The sequence below is a fragment of the Arachis stenosperma genome, chromosome 4, assembly GCF_014773155.1.
Source record: "Arachis stenosperma cultivar V10309 chromosome 4, arast.V10309.gnm1.PFL2, whole genome shotgun sequence".
NCBI classification, from domain to species: Eukaryota; Viridiplantae; Streptophyta; class Magnoliopsida; order Fabales; family Fabaceae; genus Arachis; species Arachis stenosperma.
The window spans coordinates 113,251,974-113,278,540 of NC_080380.1; the positions used below are offsets into that span (position 1 = coordinate 113,251,974).

The 26,567-nt window shown below is 38.8% G+C and overlaps 1 protein-coding gene and 1 non-coding gene across 2 annotated transcripts; both read right to left on the reverse strand.

Moving 5' to 3' along the window:
* Positions 1-4,204: 4,204 nt before the first annotated feature.
* Positions 4,205-4,915, reverse strand: LOC130975330 (uncharacterized). The gene has a single exon (XM_057900139.1). It carries the CDS (start codon positions 4,913-4,915, stop codon positions 4,205-4,207), a length of 711 nt encoding a protein of 236 aa, XP_057756122.1.
* Positions 4,916-13,317: 8,402 nt separating this feature from the next.
* LOC130977436 (small nucleolar RNA R71) lies at positions 13,318-13,425 on the reverse strand. Its single transcript, XR_009085126.1, has one exon. It is a non-coding gene; the product is annotated as a small nucleolar RNA R71 (small nucleolar RNA).
* Between the last annotated feature and the right edge of the window lie 13,142 nt (positions 13,426-26,567).

The window sequence follows — 26,567 nt, forward strand, 5'->3', positions numbered from 1 at the left end:
AAAATTTTTGAAATTAATAAGATAAAAATGAAAAAGATTTGATTTCTGAAAAAACTTTTTGAAAAGATAGGATTTTTAAAATTTAAAATTTGACTTGACTTATGAGAAACAACTAATTTTAAAAATTTTTTACTAAGTCAACTCAAATTTTCGAAAATTAGGAGAGAAATAAGGAAAAGATATTTTTTTATTTTTGAATTTTTAATGATGAGAGAGAAAAACAACAAAAATGACTCACAACATGAAAATTATGAATCAAAACTCATGATGCATGCAAGAACACTATGAATGTCAAGATGAACACCAAGAACACTTTGAAGATCATGATGAACATCAAGAACATATTTTTGAAAAAATTTTTAATGCAAAGAAAACATGCAAGACACCAAACTTAAAATTCTTTAATGCATGGATACTATGAATGCAAAAATGCATATGAAAAACAATAAAAGACACAAAACAAGAAAACATCAAGATCAAACAAGAAGATTTACCAAGAACAACTTGAAGATCATGAAGAACACTATGAATGCTTGAATTTTTTGAAAAATACATAATAATTTTTAAAACATGCAATTGACACCAAACTTAAAAATTGACTCAAAACTCAAACAAGAAACACAAAATATTTTTGATTTTTATGATTTTATGATTTTTTGTATTTTCTTAATAAATTTTTCGAAAACATATTTTGGAAAAAGGAAGTAATGAATTCATAGTCCTCAATCAAAATCCCAGGAATTAGACATGGCTTTACAACCAGCCAAGCTTCAACCTGCTTCATGAAACACTAGAATTCATTCTAAAAAAAAATTTTGAAAAATTTTCAAAACAAAGGGAAAAATTTTGAAAAATATTTTTGAAAACTTTTTGAAAAGAGAATAAAAAGAAAATTACCTAATCTGAGCAACAAGACGAACCGTCAGTTGTCCATACTCGAACAATCCCCGGCAACGGCGCCAAAAACTTAGTGCACAAAATTGTGATCATCAACAATGGCTCCAAAGACTTGGTGCTCTCAAACATAAATTACACTTTGTCACAACTCCGCACAACTAACCAGCAAGTGTACTGGGTCGTCCAAGTAATACCTTACGTGAGTAAGGGTCGATCCCACAGAGATTGTTGGTATGAAGCAAGCTATGGTCATCTTGTAAATCCCAGTCAGGCGGATTTAACTAATTTAAGAGATTATTGGTTTTTCAAATAATAATAATAAATTAAATAAAAAATAAAGATAAAATTACTCATGTAATCCAATGGTGGGAATTTCAGATAGGTGTATGGAGGTGCCGTGTTCCTTCTGAATCTTTGCTTTTCTACTATCTTTATCCAATCTTTGTCACTCCTTTCTATGGCAAGCTGTATGTAGGGCATCACCGGTGTCAATGGCTACATCCCATCCTCTCAGTAAAAATGGTCCAAATGCTCTGTCACAGCACGGCTAATCATCTATCGGTTCTCAATCATGTTGGAATAGAATCCCTTGATTCTTTTGCGTTTGTCATCACGCCCAGCAATCGCGAGTTTGAAGCTTGTCACAGTCATTCAATCCCGGAATCCTACTCGGAATACCACAGACAAGGTTAGACTTTTCGGATTCCCATGAATGCCGCCATCAATTCTAGCTTATACCACAAAGATTCTGATTAAGGAATCCAAGAGATATGCGTCCGGTCTAAGGTAGAACGGAAGTGGTTGTCAGTCACGCGTTCATAGGTGAGAATGATGATGAGTGTCACGGATCATCATATTCATCATGTTGAAGTGCAACGAATATCTTAGAATAAGAATAAGTTGAACTGAATAGAAAATAGTAGTACTTGCATTAAAACTCGAGGTACAGCAGAGCTCCACACCCTTAATCTATGGTGTGTAGAAACTCCACCGTTGAAAATACATAAGTGATGAAGGTCCAGGCATGGCCGAATGGCCAGCCCCCAAAACTTGATCAATAGTCTCCTAAGATGAATAATAAAATAAAACTGAGACCAAAGATGTCTAATACAATAGTAAAACGTCCTATTTATACTAGACTAGCTACTAGGGTTTACAGAAGTAAGTAATTGATGCAGAAATCCACTTCCGGGGCCCACTTGGTGTGTGCTTGGGCTGAGCTTGATCTTTACACGAGCTGAGGCTTATCTTGGAGTTGAACGCCAAGTTGTAACGTGTTTTGGGCGTTCAACTCTGGTTCGTTACGTGTTTCTGGCGTTTGACTCTAGGATGCAGCATGGAACTGGCGTTGAGCGCCAGTTTAAGTCATCTAATTACGAATAAAGTATGGACTATTATATATTTCTGGAAAGCTCTGGATGTCTAATTTCTAACGTCGTTGAGAGCGTGCCATTTGGAGTTCTGTAGCTCCAGAAAATCCATTTTGAGTGCAGGGAGGTCAGATTCCAACAACATCAGCAGTCCTTTGTCAGCCTCCTATCAGAGTTTTGCTCAGGTCCCTCAATTTCAGCCAGAAAATACTTGAAATCACAGAAAAACACACAAACTCATAGTAAAGTCCAAAAATGTGAATTTATCATAAAAAATAATGAAAACATCCCTAAAAGTAACTAGATCATACTAAAAACTACCTAAAAACAATGCCAAAAAGCGTATAAATTATCCGCTCATCAGTTCTTCAGGCCAAACGGCATTACCTTGTAGCAGTATATTCACCCCGGCATTATGAACGCTATTTTTTCTTCGTCAAGCCGGTGCATCGGTATCTGGTTGTAGCCAGAATAAGCATCCATAAAGCTCAGATACCGATATCCCGCCGCCGTGTCGACGAGCGAATCAATGTTGGCCAAGGGGTAGCAGTCCTTGGGACATGCCTTGTTAAGGTCGGAATAATCTACACACATCCTCCATTTTTCATTGTGTTTTCTTACCAGAACTACGTTCGACAGCCAGGTCAAGTAGTTGAGTTCCCGGATAAATCCTGCTTCGAGGAGACTGGCTGTGTGCCTGGCCACCTCCTCTGCTCTTTCTTGTGATATTTTCCTTCTCCTTTGTGCCACCGGTTTGGCCTCTGCCCTAACGGCCAAGTGATGTGACATGAGCTGGGTGTCTATCCCCGGCATGTCGGCTGGCATCCAAGCAAATAGGTCGCCGTTAGCCCTGATCATTTCCATTAGGGGTTCCTTCAGGTCGTGTGAGAGGTTTCTGTTCACGAATGTGAACTTCTCCTCTGTGTCACCGATCCTAAACTTTTCTAAGTCACCTTCTGGCTCAGGTCTGGGCTTGTCGTCAACCCGGGTGTCCAGGTCGGCGAGAAATACTCCCGACGCCTCTTTGGACTTTTTCCTTAAGGAGAGACTGGCATTGTCGCAAGCAACTGCCGTTTCTAGGTCTCCCCTTATGGATCCCACACACCCGTTACTAGTGATGAACTTCATCACCAACATCTTCGTACTGATCACTGCCTCGAGATCGTTGATGGTCTTTCTCCCCAGGATGACATTGTAGGCCGTGGAGTCTCGAAGAACCACGAACTCCGCCATTACCGATCTTCTTCCTTGTCCTAGTCCTATAGATGTCAAAAGGGAGATTGTCCCATCGGGCTTGATGAAGTGTTCGCCCAAGCCTACCACACCGTGCTGGTGCATCTTTAAATCGGCATCTCGAAGGCCCAGAGCGTCGAACACGTTACGGAACATGATATTCGAATCGGCACCGGTGTCTACGAGGATCCGTTTAATCAGGCCGATTCCCACTCTGGTTGTGATAACCATCGGAGGGTTTTCCGCTATCTCATCAAACCATTGGTCGTCTGGACCGAATGATATGGGTAGAGTCCTCTTGGCACTTGGCGCGGGGCTAGACAACGAGACCGTCAAGACTTTAGTGTCCTTCTTGTGCGCCGACTTCGACCTTGGAGCTACGTCTCTTCCAATAACTACATTTAATATTGTGAGACCGTGTTCGTGGTCATTGGGCTCGTGACGTCGCTTCACCGCGCAGCTCTTGTCCTCTCCCTCGCGGTCGCGATCTCGTCTCCTCGGGTCTCTGATGAGGTGGGAAAATTTGGCTAGTTTTCCGTCCCGGATCGCTTGTTATAGCGCGTCCTTTAGGTCGAAGCAATTCTGCGTCTTATGTCCATAGCCCTTATGATAATCACAATAGAGGCTCTTATTCCCCCCGGTTCGGTCCTTTAGAGGTCGGGGCTTCGACAAGATTCCCTTCTGATCTATCTGCTGATAAACTTCTATGATGGGACGGTGAGATGGGTGTAATTGGTGAACTTCCCGACTCTAGTAAACGGCCTGGATGTCTTGCCCGGACCGCCGTTTCTTGCGTGCTCCTTCTGCCTTTCTCCGCCACCGTGCTGCCGAGGTTGATTATAGGAGGGCTGCTGCTTGTTGGCAGCCACGACTTGACTGACTTCTTCATCGTTGATATATTCCATGGCTACGCTTTGGATCTCATGCATCGTCCACACTGACTTCGTGGTGAGATGCTTCCTGAAATCCTCATTCAGAAGTCTGTTCGTCAAACACAAAGTGGCCACCGAGTCGGTTAGGCCGTCAATCTCCAAACACTCATCATTGAATCGGTCCAAATATTTTCTGGTCGGCTCGCCGGGCCTTTGTGTCACCCCGAGTAAGTTGATTGGGTGTTTCACCTTCACGATTTGGGTAGTGAATTGGGCCAAGAAAGTGCGGCTAATGTCCGAGAACCTGGCGATAGAACCTTGCGGGAGGCTATTAAACCACCGTATTGCAGGTCCTGCCAGGGTGACCGGGAAAGCGTGACACCTGACTTCATCGCCTACCCACTCCAAATTCATTCTGGCCTCGAAGGCCGTTAGATGCTCCTGTGGGTCTTGAGTTCCATCGTACCTCATATCCGTCGGCTTTTCAAAGTGCTTTGGTAGCCAGACCTCGAGGATGGAATGGTGGAAGGGGGTTGCTCCCATGATCACGGGTCGTCGCGTTCTCCTCGTTCTTTCTCTGTCGTATTCCCGATCTCGCCCAATGGCACGAGTCCCTCTAGATCGGGCGTAGATCAAAGGGTCATGCCGTCTTTTTGGGCGTTCCCGGTCTTCCCGGCTACTTTCAGATTAAGATCTTGAGGTGGGTGTGCGCTAGGAGCGACTTCTGTGAGAAGTTATTTCCCAGCTCTCGGGAGACAGAGAATAGTTGGGATCGGAAGTTTGTTGACGGTGCTCTTGATCTGCTAGCTGGCGCTCCAGGTTCTGCACCTTATGGCGCAGTTCCTGCATTATCCTGGCGCTATCACTGCCAGTTCTCCCGAAGGGACGTCTCTCTTGGGATCGTGAAGATGGCTCGGGTCGTCGAGGAGGGAACCTCGTGTGTCCCCGGGAGGAAGCCACAGAGGCTGCGCCCCTCGGATTGGCCCTGCCGCCCGGGTCCACAGCACCTGCTATAACGTCCATTTAGGCGTTCCCCACAGACGGCGCCAATGTTCGGTTTGTCGGGTACCGGACGGTTCGGAGGGATCTTCGGGTTGAAGTGGAGGGGTACGGCCTGGTTCCGGGTTGTGGGGCTGAATATGGAGTAACCGACATCCCGAGTTCTTCGCGTGGAGGGGGTGTTACCTATAAAGACACTCCGACGCTCTAGTCAGTCATTACGCTCTAGGGGTAAAGTGATATGTGTGACGTACCTTGGGGGAGGGATAGGACACTCCCTTTATATACCGTGTCAGAAGTGGGTCCCGCAAGGGCAGACCCACCTTCCTCGAAGCTTCCCCATACAGCTGTAGTAGAGAGCTGTCAAGGACGCGTGTCCAGGTCGGTGGTTGAGCGCCTCGCACCCGACCGTTCGGATCGGGTGGCCTATGGGTCGGGTCGGCCCGCATGATGTTTGGGCCAGGCCGTAACAACTTTATTGTAAAAAATTGAGAAAACAATATATGTAAATATTTTTAAATAGATCATACCTAATTTAGATATTGATTGTTTCTTTTACTTGGCATTTTTTTACATATAACATGTATGCTAGTTAGTTAATTAAATAACTAACTAATAAGGCAAGCCAGCCAAACTTTGAGAAGTATATGTACTAGTATATTACTTACGGCTAGCATATGTAACTGCTTGCACTTCTAAAAAAATTACTTTTAATGATAATTTATAATATTTTTATCAATAATTGGATATTAATTATTTTATGTTTTGTCATTAAAAATTTTAATGATTGTAAAAAATATATAATTATTATTATAATATATAATAATAATAATAAATATATAATCATTATAAAAATATAAGTTAAATAAGATATATAATAGTTATTATATATTAGTTACTCCAAATAATTTTTGTTATAGAGTTGAACCCTGGGACGGATTCACGTAGTATAATGAAGGGGCACTTGCACCACTCTTATTTTAATTTTTTTAATATATATATATATATATATATTTAATATATTTTTATTTTAAATTTTAAATGATATCATTACAAATAAATTTAGTTCAATTATTTAAAATTTTAAATTCATTTTATCTTTCTATTATTTTAACTATTAATTAACTTAATTAAATTTAGTCTTTTTCCCATTTTAAATTTCATTCGTTATCACTTTTTTATTCTCTTAAATCCTCTTCTTAGTACTTGTCTGGGCGCTATTATCTTGATAAAAAATATCTTTTTTCAATAAAAAATATCTTTTTTATATTTTAGTGTGTTTGGCAAATTTTTAGTAGTAAAAGTAAAAATACTAGAAAAATAAAAAATATCTTTTTTGAGAAGTTGTAATTTATATCTTTTTTTAAAAGATCTTTTTTCATTAAAAAAAAAGATGTTTTTCATTTATTAAATAAACAAAAAGGTACTTTTATATTGTTATACCCAAACATAATTGATAGATAAAAAGATCTTTTGGAATGAGATATCCAAATATAAAATTACTTTTATTTTTCTATAAAAACTTTTAAAAAAAGATAATTAAAAAAAAAAGTCTTTTCTTAGAAGCTTACCGAAACAAGTCCTTAGTTTCAACCTTGTTTTTCTATTTTTTTTTAGTGGTCATCTTCTTTTCATCAAAAGGTATAACTCTCTATAACTCTATGTATCTTTTAATTTCATTGTTTCTCTTTTTGACATTTTCAATTACAAATTTTAATTGGTTTAATTACTCTATTGGTCCCTATAGTTTTAAAATTTTTAATTAGGTCCCTATACTTTTTTTTCCTTTCGATTGGGTCCCTACACTACTTTAATTTTGTAATTAAGTCCTTCCTCGTATAAAAAAATATTATAGTTAACTAAATATTTTTTCGTAAATTGAAGGTATTTATAATTAAAAATTTAATTAAATATTTGACTGCGTGTATTTTGGTAAAAATATTATGTTAATTTTAACATTTTTATCATGAAAATGACGTAATTATAAAATTAAAAGTAGTGTAGAGATCTAATTGAACGGAAAAAAATATAGGGATCTAATTAAAAATTTGGTGAAACTATAGAGACTAATAGAGTAATTAAACCATTTTAATTCAAACAATCATAGTTTAGGTATTAATCTAATTTTTTATTCTCTTCATAAATTTATATATTTTATTTTATTCTCAATTTAGTGATCCTTATTATTTATTTGTTTATCTTTTGTTCTATTTTATTATATGTGTTCCTGTATGGATACTTGGAGGGGAGCTCGGCTGCTGGGAATCAGCGCCGAGTTATTATCTTCGATGCTGATTTATAAGCCTTGGGACAGTCCGATCTTTTCGCCTTGGAAGATGTCCAATCGTGCAGAGTATGAACAAGAAAAAGGGGGAATGTACCTGCAAAGGCACTCCGAAACTTAAGTCAGTATTGATAATTCAATGTGTTCCTTTAAGATAGAAGACTATACCTTTTATAAGTGAAGAAGAACAGGTCGGTTATATTTCTGTTTTATTGTCTAAATTGAAGAGTAATAATAAGGTGATGAAATCTAATCGAATGTTTCGATTCCAATATGTAGTCCGTTTCGAAATTTAATGCCAGCTTGCCGACTTATGACACATAATGTCGAGTTATAACCTCGGATATGTAACGACCGGATCATAGGCCCCAAGTTTAGCCTGGGAATATGTTTAATGAAGCAGGTTGAGCTTTTAATGAGTTCTGAGTCGGCTATTAAGGGAGGATGTAGCTCGGCGAGTTTGGGTTGCCCTTGAAGCCCCCAGATCAAGGTGCTTTATTAAACAGTTATTGAAACTATAGATTGACATGATTAGGAGAGAGAAAGTGATAAATGAAAGTTTAATGAGCGTGCCTGTTTCCAATGCAGGCTCATTGGGTTTGATGTAACTGATTGGATAGGAGGAAGTGGAACTGAAATTTTGGTTTAAGTATGTTAATTAAAACACTTTGGAATCTTGAATGTTTGCATGTTTGTTGTGTTATTCTTTCTGAGGCATTTGGAACAAAAAAAAGAGTAAAAGAGGTATGTGTTAATCTTTTTTCTTGTCTTCTCATTTTAGATTCCGTGGTTCATTTTCTTTTCTTCTTCTTCTTCACTGCTATTTTTGAATGAGTTTTGAGAAAGAGAAAAAGGGGAAGATAGATTGGTCTTACGACTGGGTAAATGACGATGTGAGGAGTCGTGTTTCATTGTTTCTTAATGTGGGTGCTGTGAATGAGATAGACAAGGCTAGGGTTGTGAGGTCTGGCTCTGGAGTACAATTGGAGTTACTTCCATGCTTTGAAAATGATAGGGTTTTTCACAGGAGGGAGGGTTTTGAACATTTCTTTATGTATAACTATGTGTTGGAGGAACTGAGGGTGAAACTTCCCTTTAGTGATTTTCAGTGTCAGGTGCTAAAGTAGTTGAACTGCGTACCTTCTCAACTGCATCCCAATGGGTGGGCTTTCCTTTGTGCGTTTGAAATTCTTATGGAGTTTTTGGAAGAAATTCCATCAGTGGAGCTATTTTTCTCTTTGTTTCAAGTGAAAGGTGTCTGGAAAGGTGGTTGGGTGAATCTGAACTGTTCATCGAGGTTTGGCATATTTAAGCTCTATAAGTCATCTAAGAACTTCAAAGAAATGTATATTAAGGTGAGTAATTCGGAAGGTGACTTTCCGTTCTATGTTGATGAGCATTTGGGAAAAAATTTTCCTCTTTGGTATAATTCAATATTTGACTAAGGTTGTTGATTGGAAAGAGTTAATTTCTATATACGATCAGCTGCAGTGGGAGGAAAATAAGGTGACTGTTATAGATTATTTGGGTAAGGATTTCAATTCGGTTATTGTATCGTTGTTGATATTTGTGACAAATGTTTGATTTTGTTTTCTTTGTAGGTGGTAAATATCCTGGTGTATCTGATGCGAGTCTGAGAGCTCGGGTGAAGAGTAAAGGTCTTGACAAACAGGGATCTTCGTCAAAAGTGGAGAAGGTCGGAACTAGCGAAGTTGACCAACCAAAGCCGAGGAGGAAAAAAGTAATTTTAAAAAGGAAGAAAGCTAACGTGGTGGATCTGTCAAAAGATTCTGATGATGGGCTAGAAGTTCCAATAGAGGAAGTACAGAAGTTTTATGATAACTGATGAGCGGATAATTTATACGCTTTTTGGCATTGTTTTTACATAGTTTTAATATTTTTATTCAATTTTTAGTATATTTTTATTAGTTTTTAAGCAAAATTCACATTTCTAGACTTTACTATGAGTTTGTGCGTTTTTCTGTAATTTCAGAAATTTTCTGGCTGAAATTGAGGGACCTGAGCAAAAATCTGATTCAGAGGCTGACAAAGGACTGCTGATGATGATGGATTCTGACCTCCCTGCACTCGAAATAAAATTTTTGGAGCTACAGGAGTCCAAATAGCATGCTCTCAAATGCGTTGGAAAGTAGACATCCAAGAATTTCCAGCCATATATAATAGTTCATACTTTGCCCGAGTTTAGATGACACAAACTGGCGTTTAACGCCAGCTTTTTGCCCTATTCTAGCGTTAAACGCCAAAAACAAGTTGCAAAGCAGAGTTAAACGCCAAAAACAAGTTACAAACTGGTGTTTAACTCCAAGGAAGACCTCTACACATGAAAGCTTCAATGCTCAGCCCAAGTACACACCAGTGGGCCCGGAAGTGGATTTCTGCATCATTTACTTATTTCTGTAACCCTAGTAACTAGTTTGATATAAATAGGACCTTTTACTATTGTATTAGACATCTTTGGATTATCTTTTGATCATCCTTGATCTTGGGAGCAGGTCTTTTTTCCCTATTTTCGAATTCATATGTCATTTGGGGAGGCTGGCCATTCGGCCATGCCTAGACCTTGTTCTTATGTATTTTCAACGGTGGAGTTTCTACACACCATAGATTAAGGTGTGGAGCTCTGCTGTTCCTTGAGTATTAATGAAAAGTACTATTGTTCTTCTATTCAATTCATGCTTATTCTTATTCTAAGATATTCATTCGCACACAAGAACATGATGAATATGATGATTATGTGACACTCATCACCATTCTCACTCATGAACACGTGATTGACAACCACTTCCGTTCTAGATGAAAACAAGCTTGAATGTATATCTCTTGGATTTCTAATCAACGATTCACATCGACTCCCCTCTGACAATGGGGCATCTGAATCCGAGATCAGAGTCTTTGTAGTATAAGCTAGAATCAATTGGCAGCATTGTTGAAATCCAAAAAGTCTAAACCTTGTCTGTGGTATTTCGAGTAGGATCTGGGATGGGATGACTGTGACGAGCTTCAAACTTGCGACTGTAGGGCATGGTGACAGACGCAAAAGGATAGTAAATCCTATTCCTACACGATCGAGAACCAACAGCTGATTAGCCATACGGATAACCGTAGAGGACCATTTTCACTGAGGACACAAAGTAGCCATTGACAACGGTGACACCTAACATACAGCTTGCCATAGAAAGGAGTATGAAGGATTGGATGAAGGCAGTATAAAAGTAGAGATTCAGAAGGGATAACGCATCTCCATATGCTTATCTGAAATTCCCACCAATGAATTACATAAGTATCTCTATCTTTATTTTATGTTTATTTATATTTAAATTATCAAAACTCTATAACCATTTGAATCCGCCTGACTGTGATTTACCAGATGACCATAGCTTACTCCAAGCCAACAATCTCTGTGGGATTGACCCTTACTCACGTAAGGTTTATTACTTGGACGACCCAGTGCACTTGCTGGTTAGTTGTGCGAAGTTGTGAACAAAAGTGATATTACAATTGTGCATACCAAGTTGTTGGCGCCATTGAGATCACAATTTCGTGCACCAAGTTTTTGGCGCCGTTGCCGGGGATTATTCGAGTTTGGACAACTGATGGTTCATCTTGTTGCTTAGATTAGGTAATTTTCTTCTTGTTTTATTTTATTTTCAAAAAGTTTTCAAAATCTTTCAAAATTTGTCTTTGTTTTCATTTTTCCAAAAAATTTCGAAAAAATACAAAAAAATTATAAAATCATAAAATTAAAAATATTTTGTGTTTTTTGTTTGAGTCTAGAGTCAATTTTTAAGTTTGGTGTAAATTGCATATTTTTATGTTTCTCAAAAATTTTCGAAAACTCATGCATGGTGTTCTTCATGATCTTCAAGTTGTTCTTGATAAGTCTTCTTGTTTGATCTTCATATTTTCTTGTTTTGTGTCTTTTGTTGTTTTTTATATGCATTTTTCCATTCATAGTGTCTAAACATTAAAAAATTTTAAGTTTGGTGTCTTGCATGTTTTTTTTTCTTGAAAATTTTTCAAAAATAAGTTCTTGATGTTCATCATGATCTTCAAAGTGTTCTTAGTGTTCATCTTGACATTCATAGTGTTCTTGCATGCATCACTTGTTTTAATCCAAAATTTTCATGTCTTGAGTCATTTAGTTGTTTTTCTCTCTCTTCATTAAAAATTCAAAAAATAAAAAAATATATTTTCCTTATTTTACTCATAATTTTTGAAATCTTTGGGTTGACTTAGTCAAAAAATTTTAAAATAAGTTGTTTCTTGTTAGTCAAGTCAAGATTTCATTTTTAAAAATCTTATCTTTTCAAATCTTTTTCAAAAATCAAATCTTCTTCATTTTTTATTTTATTTTCGAAAATTTTAAAAATTGATTTTCAAAAACTTTACTAACAATTAATGTGATTGATTCAAAAATTTGAAGTTTGTTACTTTCTTGTTAAGAAAGGTTCAATCTTTAAATTCTAGAATCATATCTTTTAGTTTCTTGTTAGTCAAGTAATCAATTTTAATTTTAAAAATCAAACCTTTCTAAATTTCTTTTTCAAATCTTTTTCAAAATAAATTTCAATTATATCTTTTTCAATCATATCTTTTTCAAACTTTAATTTCAAAAATCTTTTCTAACTTCTTATCTTTTCAAAATTGATTTTCAAATCTTTTTGAACTAACTAATTGACTTTTTGTTTGTTTTACTAATTCTTATCTTTTTCAAAACCACCTAACTACTTTTCTCTCTCTAATTTTCGAAAATTCCTCACCCTTTTTCAAAATTCTTTTTAATTAACTAATTGTTTTAAATTTTAGTTTTAATTTTATTTCTTCTCTTAATTTTTGAATTTTAACTAATAATTAAAATAAAAACAAAAATATTTTTCTTCTCTTTTAGTTAATATTCGAATTCCCTCTCTCATCTTTTTCTATTTATTTACTCATTTACTAACACTTCTCTTCATCTCAAAATTCGAACCCTCTCTTCTCCTCTGTGTTCGAATTCTTCTATTCTCCTTCTCCTATTCTTATCTTCTTCTACTCACATAAAGGAATCTCTATACTGTGACATAGATGATTCCTCTTCTTTTCTGTTCTCTTCTTTTTCATATGAGCAGGAGCAAGGACAAGGACATTCTTGTTGAAGCAGATCCTGAACCTGAAAGGAATCTGAAGAGGAAGCTAAGAGAAGCTAAAACACAATACTCTGAAGAGGACTTTACTGAAATTTTCGAAAAAGAAGTAGAGATGGCCGAACCCAATAACAATGGTGGAGGTGCAAGGAAGATGCTTGGTGATTTTACTGCACCAAATTCCAACTTTCATGCAAGAAGCATCTCAATCCCTACCATTGGAGCAAATAATTTTGAGCTAAAGCCTCAATTAGTTTCTCTGATGCAACAGAATTGCAAGTTTCATGGACTTCCATCAGAAGATCATTTTCAGTTCTTAACTGAATTCTTGCAGATCTGTGATACTGTTAAGACTAATGGAGTTGATCCTGAGGTCTACAAGCTTATGCTTTTCCATTTTTGTTGCAAGAGATAGAGCTAGAATATGGTTGGACTCTCAACCTAAAGATAGCCTGAACTCTTGGGATATGTTGGTCACGACTTTCTTAGCCAAGTTTTTTTCTCCTCAAAAGCTGAGCAAGCTTAGAGTGGATGTTCAAATCTTCAAACAAAAAGAAGGTGAATCCCTCTATGAAGCTTGGGAAAGATACAAGCAACTGACCAAAAAGTGTCCTTCTGACATGCTTTCAGAATGGACCATCCTGGATATATTCTATGATGGTCTGTCTGAATTGTCTAAGATGTTATTGGACCATTCTGCAGGTGGATCTATTCACTTGAAGAAAATGCCTGCAGAAGTTTAGGAACTCATTGAAATGGTTGCATATAACCAGTTCAGGTACACTTCGAAAAGAAATCCTGTGAGTAATGGGACGCCTCAAAGGAAGGGAGTTCTTGAAATTGATGCTCTGAATGCCATATTGGCTCAAAACAAATTGTTGACTCAGCAAGTCAATTTGATTTCTCAGAGTCGGAATGGATTGCAAAATGCATCCAATAGTACTAAAGAAGCATCTTCTGAAGAAGAAGCTTATGATTCTGAGAACCTTGCAATGGCAGAAGTGAATTACATGGGTGAAGCCTATGGAAACACCTATAATCCCTCATGGAGAAATCATCCAAATTTCTCATGGAATGATCAACAAAAGCCCCAACAAGGCTTTAATAATAGTGGAAGAAACAGGTTTAGCAATAGCAAGCCTTTTCCATCATCTTCTCAGCAACAGACAGAGAATTTTGAGCAGAGCCCCTCTTGATTAGCAAACATAGTCTCTGATCTATCTAAGGCCACTCTATGTTTCATGAATGAAACAAGGTCCTCCATTAGAAATTTAGAGGCACAAGTGGGCCAGCTGAGTAAAAGAGTCTCTGAAACTCCTCCTAGTACTCTCCCAAGCAATACAGAAGAGAATCCAAAAAGAGAGTGAAAGGCCATAACCTTACTTGCTGTGGCCGAACCTAGAGAGGAGGAGGAGGACGTGAATCCCAGTGAGGAAGACCTCATGGGACGTCCTCTGGACAAAAAGGAGTTCCCAATTGAGGAACCTAAGGAATCTGAGGCTCACCTAGAGACCATAGAGATTCTATTAAACCTCCTTTTACCATTCATGAGCTTTGATGACTATTCATCCTCTGAAGAGGATGAAGATATTAATGAAGAGCAAGTTGCTAAGTACCTTGGAGCAATCATGAAGTTGAATGCCAAGTTATTTGATAATGAGACTTGGGAGGATGAGCCTTCCTTGCTCACCAATGAACTGAATACCTTGGTTCAGTATACTTTACCTCAAAAGAAACAGGATCCTGGTAAATTCTTAATTCCCTGTACCATAGGCACCATGACCTTTGAGAAGGCTCTGTGTGACCTGGGGTCAGGCATAAACTTAATGCCACTCTCTGTAATGGAGAAACTGGAAATCTTTGAGGTACAGGCTGCCAAATTCTCATTAGAGATGGCAGACAAATCCATGAAAAAGGCTTATGGACAGGTAGAGGATGTGCTAGTAAAAGTCAAAGGCTTTTACATCCCTGTTGATTTCATAATCCTAGACACTGGGAAGGATGAGGATGATTCCATCATCCTTGGAAGACCCTTCTTAGCCACAGCAAAGGTTGTGATTGATATGGACAGAGGAAAGTTGGTCCTTCAACTGAATGAGGACTACCTTGTGTTCAAAACTCAAGGATCTCCCTCTGTAACCATGGAGAGGAAGCAAGAAAAGCTTCTCTCATTGTAGAGTCAAACAAAGCCCCAACAGTCAAACTCTAAGTTTGGTGTAGGGAGGCCACAACCAAACTCTAAGTTTGGTGTTGAACCCCCACATTCAAACTCTAAGTTTGGTGTTGGGAAGTCCCAACAATGCTCTAAACATCTGTGAAGCTCCATGAGAGTTCACTGTCAAGCTATTCACATTAAAGAAGTGCTTATTGGGAGGCAACCCAATTTTTATTTATCTATGTTATTTCTTTTTTTAGGTTGATGATCATGTGGAGTCACAAAAATAACTGCAAAAAAATCAAAGAAAAATAAAAAATAGCATTAAAAATAGCACACCCTGGAGGAGCAACTTACTGGCGTTTAAACACTAGTAAAGGTAGCAGAATTGGCATTTAACGCCCAGTCTGGCACCTTTCTGGGCGTTAAACGCCAGAAAGAAGCACCAGACTGGCGTTAAATGCCAGAAAGAAGCTACAATCTGGTGTTAAATGCTAGAAACAGGTTACAGCTTGGCGTTTAACGGCAGGAAAAGAATAAAAGCTAGCGTTTAACGCCAGAAACAAGCAGCAATCTGGCGTTAAACGCCAGGATTGCACAGTAAGGGAGTTTTGCATGCCTAAAAGGAGTAGGGATGAAATTCTTGACCCCTCAGGATATGTGGACCCCACAAGATCCCCACCTACCCTCCCACAACAGTCTTCCCCAAATACCCCTCACCAATCAACTCATTCACTCTTCCCCATCACCTCTTCACCAATCACCTCCATATCTCTTCCCCAAAAACCCCACCTACCTCACTTTCAAATTCAAACACTCCCCCCCCAAACCCAACCCTAATGACCGAAACCCAACTCTCCCCTCACCCCTATATAAACCCCTCACTACTCCTTCATATTCACACAACACAGACACCTTTCCCCCCTCTTGGCCGAACCACCTATCTCCCTCCATCTCCTCCATTTTCTTCTTTTTCCCCTTCTTTATTTCTTCTTTTGCTCGAGGATGAGCAAACCTTTTAAATTTGGTGTGGTAAAAGCATTGCTTTTTGTTTTTCCATAACCATTTATGGCACCTAAGGCCGGAAAAACCTCTAAAAAGAGGAAAGGGAAGGCAAAAACTTTCACCTCTGAGTCATGGGAGATGGAGAGATTCATCTCAAAGGTTTATCAAGACCACTTCTATGAAGTTGTGGCCAAGAAGAAGGTGATCCCTAATGTCCCTTTCATGCTCAAGAAAAATGAGTATCCGGAGATCCGACATGAGATCCGAAAAAGAGGTTGGGAAGTTCTTACCAATCCCATTCAACAAGTCGGAATCTTAATGGTTCAAGAGTTATATGCCAATGCATGGATCACTAGGAACCATGATCAAAGTATGAACCCGAATCAAAAGAATTGGCTTACAATGGTTTGGGGGAAATACTTATATTTCAGTCTGGAAAATATAAGGTTGGCGTTCCACTTGCCAATGATGCAAGAAAATGCACGCCCTTACACTAGAAGGGCCAAATTTGATCAAAGGTTGGACCAAGTCCTCATGGACATATGTGTGGAAGGAGCTCAATGGAAAAGAGACTCAAGAAGCAATCCGGTTCAATTAAAAAGACCAGACCTTAAGCCTGTGCCAAGAGGAAGGTTGGAGTTCATCCAACGCTCCATCATTCCTACAAGCAACCGATCTAAAGTGACTATGGATCGGGCCATCATGATCCATAGTATCATGATTGGGGATGAAGTGGAAGTTCATGAGATCATATCTCTAGAACTCTACAAGGTTGCTGACAAGTCATCCACCTTGGCAAGGTTAGCCTTTCCTCATCTCATTTTTCATCTATGCATTTTAGCTGGGATTGACATAGAAGGAGACATCCTCATTGAAGAGGACAAGCCCATCACTAAGAAAAGGATGGAGCAAACAAGAGAGCCCATTCATGGATATCAACAAGAGCATGAAGAATATCCTCATCAAAAAATCCTTGAGATGCCTCAAGCGATGCAATTTCCTCCACACAACTATTGGGAGCAACTCAACACCTCTTTGGAAGGCTTGAGTTATAACATGGACCAACTAAGGGTGGAGCACCAAGAGCACTCCATCATTCTCCATGAGATTAGAGAAGATCAAAGAGCTATGAGGGAGGAGCAACAAAGGCAAGGAAGAGACATAGAGGAGCTTAGGCATTCCATTGGTTCTTCAAGAGGAAGACACCACCCTCACTAAGGTGGACTCATTCCTTAATCTCCTTGTCTATTTATTTTGCTGTTTTCGGTTTTTATGCTTTATTGTGTCATCTATGTTTGTGTCCTTATTACGTGATCATTAGTGTCTAGTGTCTATGTCTTAAAGCTATGAATAATTCCATGAATCCTTTACCTCTCTTAAATGAAAAATGTGCTTAAATACAAAAGAACAAGAAGTACTTGGATTTCAAATTTTATCTTGAAATTAGTTTAATTATTTTGATGAGGTGGCAATACTTTTTTCTGAATGAATGCTTGAACAGTGCATATTTTTATAGTGAAGTTTATGAATGTCAAAATTTTTGGCTCTTAAAAGAAATATGAACAAAGAGAAATGTTATTGATAATCTGAAAAATCATGAAATTGATTCTTGAAGCAAGAAAAAGCAGTGAAAAAAAAAAGTGGCGAAAAAAAAGGAAGAAAAAGAAAAAGCAAGCAGAAAAAGCCAATAGCCCTTAAAACCAAAATTCAAGGGTAAAAAGCATCCAAGGCTTTGAGCATTAATGGATAGGAGGGCCCAAGGAAATAAAATACAGGCCTAAGCGGCTAAATCAAGTTGTCCCTAACCATATGCTTGTGTCATGAAGGTCCAATTGAAAAGCTTGAGACTGAGTGGTTAATGTCGTGATCCAAAGCAAAAAGAGTGTGCTTAAGAACTATGGACACCTCTAACTGGGGACTTTAGCAAAGCTGAGTCACAATCTGAAAAGGTTCACCCAGTTTTGTGTCTGTGGCATTTATGTATCCGGTGGTAATACTGGAAGACAAAGTGCTTAGGACCACGGTCAAGACTCAAAAGTAGCTGTGTTCAAGAATCAACATACTGAACTAGGAGAGTCAATAACACTGTCTAAAATTCTGAGTTCCTATAGATGCCAATCATTCTGAATTTCAAGGGATAAAGTGAGATGCCAAAACTGTTCAGAAGCAAAAAGCTACAAGCCCCGCTCCTCTAATTAAAACTAAGTTTCATTGATACTATGAGATTCATTGTATATTCTCTTTTTTTTATCCTATTTTGTTTTCAGTTGCTTGCGGACAAGCAACAATTTAAGTTTGCTATTGTGATGAGCGGATAATTTATACGCTTTTTGGCATTGTTTTTACATAGTTTTTAGTATGTTTTATTCAATTTTTAGTATATTTTTATTAGTTTTTAAGCAAATTTCACATTTCTGGACTTTACTATGAGTTTGTGTATTTTTCTGTGATTTCAGATATTTTCTGGCTGAAATTGAGAGACCTGAGCAAAAATCTGATTCAGAGGCTAACAAAGGACTCCTGATGCTGATGGATTCTGACCTCCCTGCACTCGAAATGAAATTTTTGGAGCTACAGAAGTCCAAATGGCGCGGTCTCAATTGAGTTGGAAAGTAGACATCCAGGGCTTTCCAGTAATATATAATACTTTATACTTTTCCTGAGTTTAGACGACGCAAACTGGCATTTAACGCCAGATTTCTGCCATATTCTGGCGTTAAACGCCAGAAACAAGTTGCAAAGCAGAGTTAAACGCCAGAAACAAGTTACAAACTGGCGTTTAACTCCAAGGAAGACCTCTACACGTGAAAGCTTTAATGCTCAACCCAAGAATACACCAAGTGGGCCCGGAAGTGGATTTCTGCAACATTTACTTATTTCTGTAACCGTAGTAACTAGTCTGATATAAATTAGACCTTTTACTATTGTATTAGACATCTTTGGATTATCTTTTGATCATCCTTGATCTTGGGATCAGGTCTTTTTTCCCTATTTTTGAATTCATGTGTCATTTGGGGAGGCTGGCCATTTGGCCATGCCTAGACCTTGTTCTTATGTATTTTCAACGGTGGTGTTTCTACACACCATAGATTAAGGTGTGGAGCTCTGTTGTTCCTCGAATATTAATGCAAAGTACTATTTTTCTTCTATTCAATTCATGCTTATTCTTATTCTAAGATATTCATTCGCACACAAGAACATGATGAATGTGATTATTATGTGACACTCATCACCATTCTCACTCATGAATGCGTGATTGACAACCACTTCCGTTCTACATGAAAACAAGCTTGAATGTATATCTCTTGGATTTCTAATCAACAAATCACATCGACTCCCCTTTGACAATGGGGCATCTGAATCTGAGATCAGAGTCTTCGTGGTATAAGCTAGAATCAATTGGCAGCATTCTTGAGATCCAGAAAGTCTAAACCTTGTTTGTGGTATTCCGAGTAGGATCTGGGATGGGATGACTGTGACGAGCTTCAAACACACGACTGTAGGGCATGGTGACAGACGCAAAAGGATAGTAAATCCTATTCCTACACGATCGAGAACCAACAGCTGATTAGCCAAGCGGGAAATCGTAGAGGACCATTTTCACTGAGAGGACTGAAAGTAGCCATTGACGACGGTGACACCCAACATACAGCTTGCCATAGAAAGGAGTATGAAGGATTGGATGAAGGCAGTAGGAAAGCAGAGATTTAGAAGGGATCACATATCTCCATATGCTTGTCTGAAATTCCCACCAGTGAATTACATAAGTATCTCTATCTTTATTTTATGTTTATTTATATTTTAATTATCAAAACTCTATAACCATTTGAATCCGCCTGACTGAGATTTACAAGATGACCATAGCTTGTTTCAAGCCGACAATCTCCGTGGGATCGACCCTTACTCACGTAAGATTTATTACTTGGACGACCCAGTGCACTTGCTGGTTAGTTGTGCGAAGTTGTGAATAAGAGTTATATTACAATTGTGCGTACTAAGTTGTTGGTGCCATTGAGATCACAATTTCGTGCACCAATAACCAGAAAAAATTTCATGATGTTGTTGAGCAGAGTGAGGGTTCTTCTCTTTGGGGGAAGGATTATCCCTTCATGATTACTACTGATGAAGTTTGTCGACCCCTTCCGATGTTATCTTGGCTGACGAGGTGGAGGATTTGGTAATTGACCAGTATATGCAGGTAATGTGTATTATTTGGTTGTTTTGTTTGATATATTTATAGGTGACCATGTTAATGATCGTTGGTTTTGTTTGCATAAGGTTGTTGGTTTATGTTTAATGTTCAGTAAAGGCCGAGTAAGCCAATTTTAGTGAAATGTCGAATAATCGGATTAGGAATAGGGGTTGATTGATTGATAATGTTTGATAATTTTCAAATAGTCAGTTTTTTGAGTATTGATCAGTAATCTGTTTGATTGATAAATTCTGAATAGTCAGATTCGGGGTAAAATCGGGCTATCTTGTTTGACTGATGAATTTCAAATTGTCAGTTTCGGAGTAAGATCGGCTATATGTTTGACTGGTAGATTCCGAGTGGTCGGATTCAGAGTATAGATTGGTGGGACAATATTTATAAGGTTATAAATAAAGGGAAAGTGTGAAATGCAAAAATAGTGGTTTGATGAAATCAGAAATTTATTTATTGGAGAATCTTTGATTTCAAAGGCGCAGGTTGGCAAGCCCCGTTAAAATCTCTCCAAGCAAAACCCTTTGTGGGAAAAATCTTGGTAGTAGGAAAAAGAGTACTTTCCTATCCCTGACTTTTAACTCTAATATAAATTTAAAGATGATACATTCCAAGTATTAGGCAAATCATTACCATCTAAGGTTTGTAATCGGTAAGCTCCATTGCCGATGACTTCTATAATTCGGTAAGGGCCTTCCCAATTAGCTGCTAGTTTGCCATGGCTTGATGGTTTTCTAGCTTGTTCCGTATTTTTGAGCACAAGGTCGTGTACTTGAAAAGACCTTGGGTGAGGCTTTCGATTGTATCACCGAGCTATGTGCTGTTGTATAGCTCGGCATTTGATTGCTGTTAAAGATCGGACTTCTTCAAGGAGGTCGAGATAGGATAGCTGAGTTGCACCCTTGGTAGTATGGTCACCCATTTCAGTGCGTAGTGAGGATTGAGAGATCTCCACAGGTATTATTGCGCCGGAACCGTATACTAGCCGAAAGGTGTTTCTTTTGTTGTTGGATGGATGGTGGTATTGTATTCCCATATGATCTCTGGGATGAGTTCGGCCCAAAGCCCTTTGACGTCAGTGAGTTTCTTCCTTAAGGCATGTAGGATGACCTTATTCGCGGCCTCTGCTAGCCCATTTGTTTGTGGGTGCTCTACTGATGAGAAATGCTGTTTGATCTTTAAATTCTGTAAAAAGGAGTTGAATTTTTTATCGACAAACTGGCGTCCATTATGAGTGATAATGTGCCGAGGTATACCGAATCTACAGATAATATGCTTCCATATAAAGGAGATCATTTGTTGTGAGGCGATCTTTGCTAAGGGTTATGCCTCTATCCATTTTGAGAAGTAATCAATTGCTACTATTAAAAATTTTACCTGTTCGTCCGCTAAGGGAAAAATACCGAGGATGTCGATCCCCCATTAGTTGAACGGTGAACTTACCTCAGAACAGTGTAGTAGTTCGGCTGGAAGGTGGGTGATCGGATTATGTTTTTGGCAGTTGTCACAGCTTTTGACTTTTGTTTTACAATCTTGTTGCAACGTCGGCCAATAGAAACCAGCTCTGGGATCTTTAAAGACAGGCTTCGGGCTCCGAGGTGTGTACCACATATACCTTCTTGCACCTCAGCAAGCGCAAGATCAGCTTCTGATCTGCAAAGACATTTTAGTAAAGGATGAGAGAATCCTCGTTTATATAGGCATTTGTTATAAATTGTAAAGAATGAGGCTTGTCGGTGAAAGTGCCGAATGTTTTCGACTTCGCCTGGCAATATCCCTGTCCGAAAATGATTTATGTATGGTGTTCTCCAGTCTGCATCCTGCGTTACACTTAGAATTTCTGTTAATTCTATACTGGTTTAATTGAGGTATATTGGTGGAGGGAGGAATTATTTGTTTGTGTATTGGCGAGCTTAGAGAGGATGTCAGCTCAGCTATTGTTCTCCCGAGGTATATGTTCGATGTCACATTTATGAAATTTTGAAAGTAAAGTGTGAACAATTGCAAGGTATTTGGATAATAAAGAGTCTTTTACCTGGTACAGCTCGTTTACCTGTTGGACAACGAGTAGAGAATCACAATATACCTTAAGCTCAGCTATGTTTAGATCGGAAGCTAGTCTAAGGCCAGCAATAAGAGCTTCATACTCACTCTGGTTGTTGCACGCCTTGAAGGAGAAGTGTAGCGATTGCTCAATGACGTTTCCATTTCCATTGTCGAGTATGATCCCGGCGCCACACCCGTGTGGGTTTGAGGAGCCATCTACATACAAAGACCATTCTGTTGAATATTCGACCATATCTGAGACTGTGAATTCGGCAATGAAATCAGCCAAGAATTGAAATTTGATAGACGATCGTCCTTGGTATATGATGTCAAACTTGGAAAGTTTGACCGACCATTTTACTAGTCGGCCATCCAGTTCTGGTTTCTGAAGGACTTTCCGTAAAGGATGATCTGTCAAAACATGGATGACATGACTCTGGAAATATGGCCATAGTCTTCTTGCTAAGAAGACTGATGAGCGGATAATTTATACACTTTTTGGCACTGTTTTTAGTATGTTTTTAGTACATTTTAGTTAGTTTTTAGTATATTTTTATGAGTTTTTATTTAAAATTCACTTTTTTGGGCATTACTATGAGTTTGTGTATTTTTCTGTGATTTCAGGTAATTTCTGGCTGAAATTGAGGGACCTGAGCAAAAATCTGATTCAGAGGCTGAAAAAGGACTGCAGATGCTGTTGGATTCTGACCTCCCTGCACTCGAAGTGGATTTTCTGGAGCTACAGAAGCTCAATTAGCGCGCTCTCAATTGCGTTGAAAAGTAGACATCCTGGGCTTTCCAGCAATGTATAATAGTTCATACTTTTTCCGAGATTTGATGGCCCAAACCGGCGTTGCAAATCAGCTTCAGAATTCCCGGCGTTTAACGCCGGAACTGGCACAAAAGTTGGAGTTAAACGCCCAAACTGGCACAAAAGCTGGCGTTTAACTCCAAGAAAAGTCTCTACACATGAAACCTTCAATGCTCAGCCTAAGCACACACCAAATAGACCCCGGAAGTGGATTTTTACGTCATTTACTCATTTCTGTATATCCTAGGTTACTAGTTCACTATAAATAGGATCTTTTGACATTGTATCTTTACCTCATGACACTTTACACGTTTCATATTGTACCTTCTACGGCATGAGTCTCTAAACCCCATGGTTGGGGGTGAGGAGCTCTGCTGTGTCTTGATGGATTAATGTAATTACTATTGTTTTTCATTCAAACACGCTTGTTTTCATTCTAAGATATCACTTGCTCCTCAACTTGATGAATGTGATGATCCGTGACACTCATCATCATTCTCACCTATGAACGTGTGTCTGACAACCACCTCTGTTCTACTTTAGATTGAGTGGATATCTCTTGGATTCTTTAGCCAGAATCTTCGTGGTATAAGCTAGAATATATTGGCGGCCATTCTTGAGGATCCGGAAGGTCTAAACCTTGTCTGTGGTATTTTGAGTAGGATTCAGGGATTAAATGACTATGACGAGCTTCAAACTCGCAATTGTGGGGCGTTAGTGACAGACGCAAAAGAATCACTGGATTCTATTTCGACATGATCGAGAACCAACAGATGAATAGCCGTGCTGTGACAGAGCGCGTTGAACATTTTCACTGAGAGGATGGGAGGTAGCCATTAACAATGGTGAAACCCTACATACAGCTTGCCATGGAAGGAGCCTTGCGTGTATGAAGAAGAAGACAGTAGGAAAGCAGAGATTCAGAAGATAGAGCATCTCCAAAACTTCAACCATAGCTTGCTTCAAGCCGACAATCTCCGTGGGATCGACCCTTACTCACGTAAGGTATTACTTGGACGACCCAGTGCACTTGCTGGTTAGTTGTGCGGAATTGCAAAAGTGTGATTGCAATTTCGTGCACCAAAGACAAGAGCTAGAGTCAGCTTCTCAATGCTCAGATAGCAAAGTTCAGCATTCTGTAATGTTTTGCTGGTGAAATAGATCGGCAACTGCTGCTTTTGCCTTTCTGCAATAAGAGCAAAGCTTACATCCCAGTTAGTCACATATAAATATAAGAATAATGGTTCCCCTTGAAGGAGGGGGTTTGTAAAATTGGTGGTTTTGAAAGAGTTTCTTTGGTGGTTGTGAATGCTTGTTCACATTCATCAATCCATTGGAAAGCCTTTTTCTTTTTTAAAGTTTGGAAGAAATATAAGATTTAGAAGCTAGGCAAGGTAAGAATCTAGAAAGTGCAGCAAGTCTCCCTATCAACCGTTGGACTTCTTTGATAGTTTGTGGGCTGGTCATATCCATAACAGCTCCGCACTTTTCTGGATTTGGTTCAATACCTCGGCTTGTGAGCATGAAGCCAAGAAATTTGCCACTATGTACGCCAAATGCGCACTTTTTGGGGTTTAACCGCATGATGTATTTTCTGATTTGACCGAAGATTTCTGCGAGATCATCAAGGTGGTTATTGTTGATCTTCATTTTGGTGACCATATCGTCAACATAGGCCTCAATGTTCCTGCTGATCTGTTGGGCGAATACTTTGTCCATTAGGCGTTGATATGTTACACCTACATTCTTAAGGCCAAACGACATGACTTTATAACAGTAGTTTCCATATTCAGTAATAAATGATGTCTTACTTTGATCGGATGGATGCATTTGGAACTGGTTATAGCCAGAGTATGCATCCATAAAGCTAAGTTTTTCATAACCAGAAGCATTATCAACTAAGCAGTCAATAGAAGGTAAGGGATATGAGTCTTTTGGGCATGCTTTGTTGAGATCAGTGAAATCAACACGCATGCACCATTTACCGTTATATTTTTTCACCATGACGACATCCGCCAACCATGTTATAAACGTGATTTCCTGAATGAAGCCGCATTGATGAGCTTCTTGGTTTCTTCCAGAGAAGTTTGTTTTCGATCGTGGCCGAGGTTTCATTTTTCTGTGCTATAGGTCAGACAGAGGGATCTAATGCCATCTTGTGTGATATGATGGATGGGTCAATTCCTGGCATGTCAGTTGGGGTCCAAGCAAACAAGTCGGCATTTTATTGCAGAAATGCTCGGAATAAAGCCTTCTCTTCTGAGCTCAATGTGGAACCGACATAAGTAAACTTGTCCGAGCTATCTGCAAAATAGATCTTATGCAAGTCTTCTGTCGGAGTTGGTCGTTCAAGGATTCCTGCCCTGGGATCAAGGTCGGTCAAGCTGGTAGGTTGTCTTAGTTGTCGATGTTGTGCACATGAGCTTGTGTACTTTGGTTAGGTCTTTTAAAACTGTTGTTGTAGCATTCTCCGGCCTCTCGGGCATTACTGTGAATAGTTGCAATTGTATTATCCTACAAAGGGAATTTAACACATAGATGAGTTGTAGAAACAATGGTGCTGGTGGACGAAATTATGATTCGTACTCTTTGTACTTGTATGAAATTTAATTCGAGATAATAGCTCTTTACTATGTGTGGACACAACTCCGTTCAACTAACCAGCAAGTGTACTGGGTCGTCCAAGTAATAAACCTTACGTGAGTAAGGGTCGATCCCACAGAGATTGTTGGTATGAAGCAAGCTATGGTCATCTTGTAAATCTCAGTCTGGTAGAGTCAAATGTAATTGGATTAGATATTTAAAAGATAAATAAAATAAAGGGATAGAAATACTTATGTAAATTAATAGTGGGAATTTCAGATAAGCGTATGGAGATACTATGCCCTTTCTTTTTCTACTTTCCTACTTCTTCCTTCAATCCTTCTTACTCCTTTCCATGGTAAGCTGTATGTAGGGCATCACTGTTGTCAATGGCTACATCCCATCCTCTCAGTGAAAAAGGTCCAAATGCTCTGTCACAGCACAGCTAATCATCTGTCGGTTCTCAATCAGGTTGGAATAGAATCCCTTGATTCTTTTGCGTCTGTCACTAACGCCCAGCCTTCAGGAGTTTGAAGCTCATCACAGTCATTCAATCCTGGAATCCTACTCAGAATACCACAGACAAGGTTAGACTTTCCAGATTCCCATGAATGCCGCCATCAATTCTAGCTTATACCACGAAGATTCTGATTAAGGAATCCAAGAGATACGCGCCCGGCCTAAGGTAGAACGGAAGTGGTTGTCAGTCACGTGCGTTCATAGGTGAGAATGATGATGAGTGTCACAGATCATCACATTCATCAAGTTGAAGTGCAATGAATATCTTAGAATAGGAATAAAGAGAATTGAATAGAAAATAGTAGTAATTGCATTGAAACTTGAGGTACAGCAGAGCTCCACACCCTTAATCTATGGTGTGTAGAAACTCCATCGTTGAAAATACATAAGTGAAAGGTTCAGGCATGGCCGAATGGCCAGCCCCCCAAAACATGATCAATAGTCT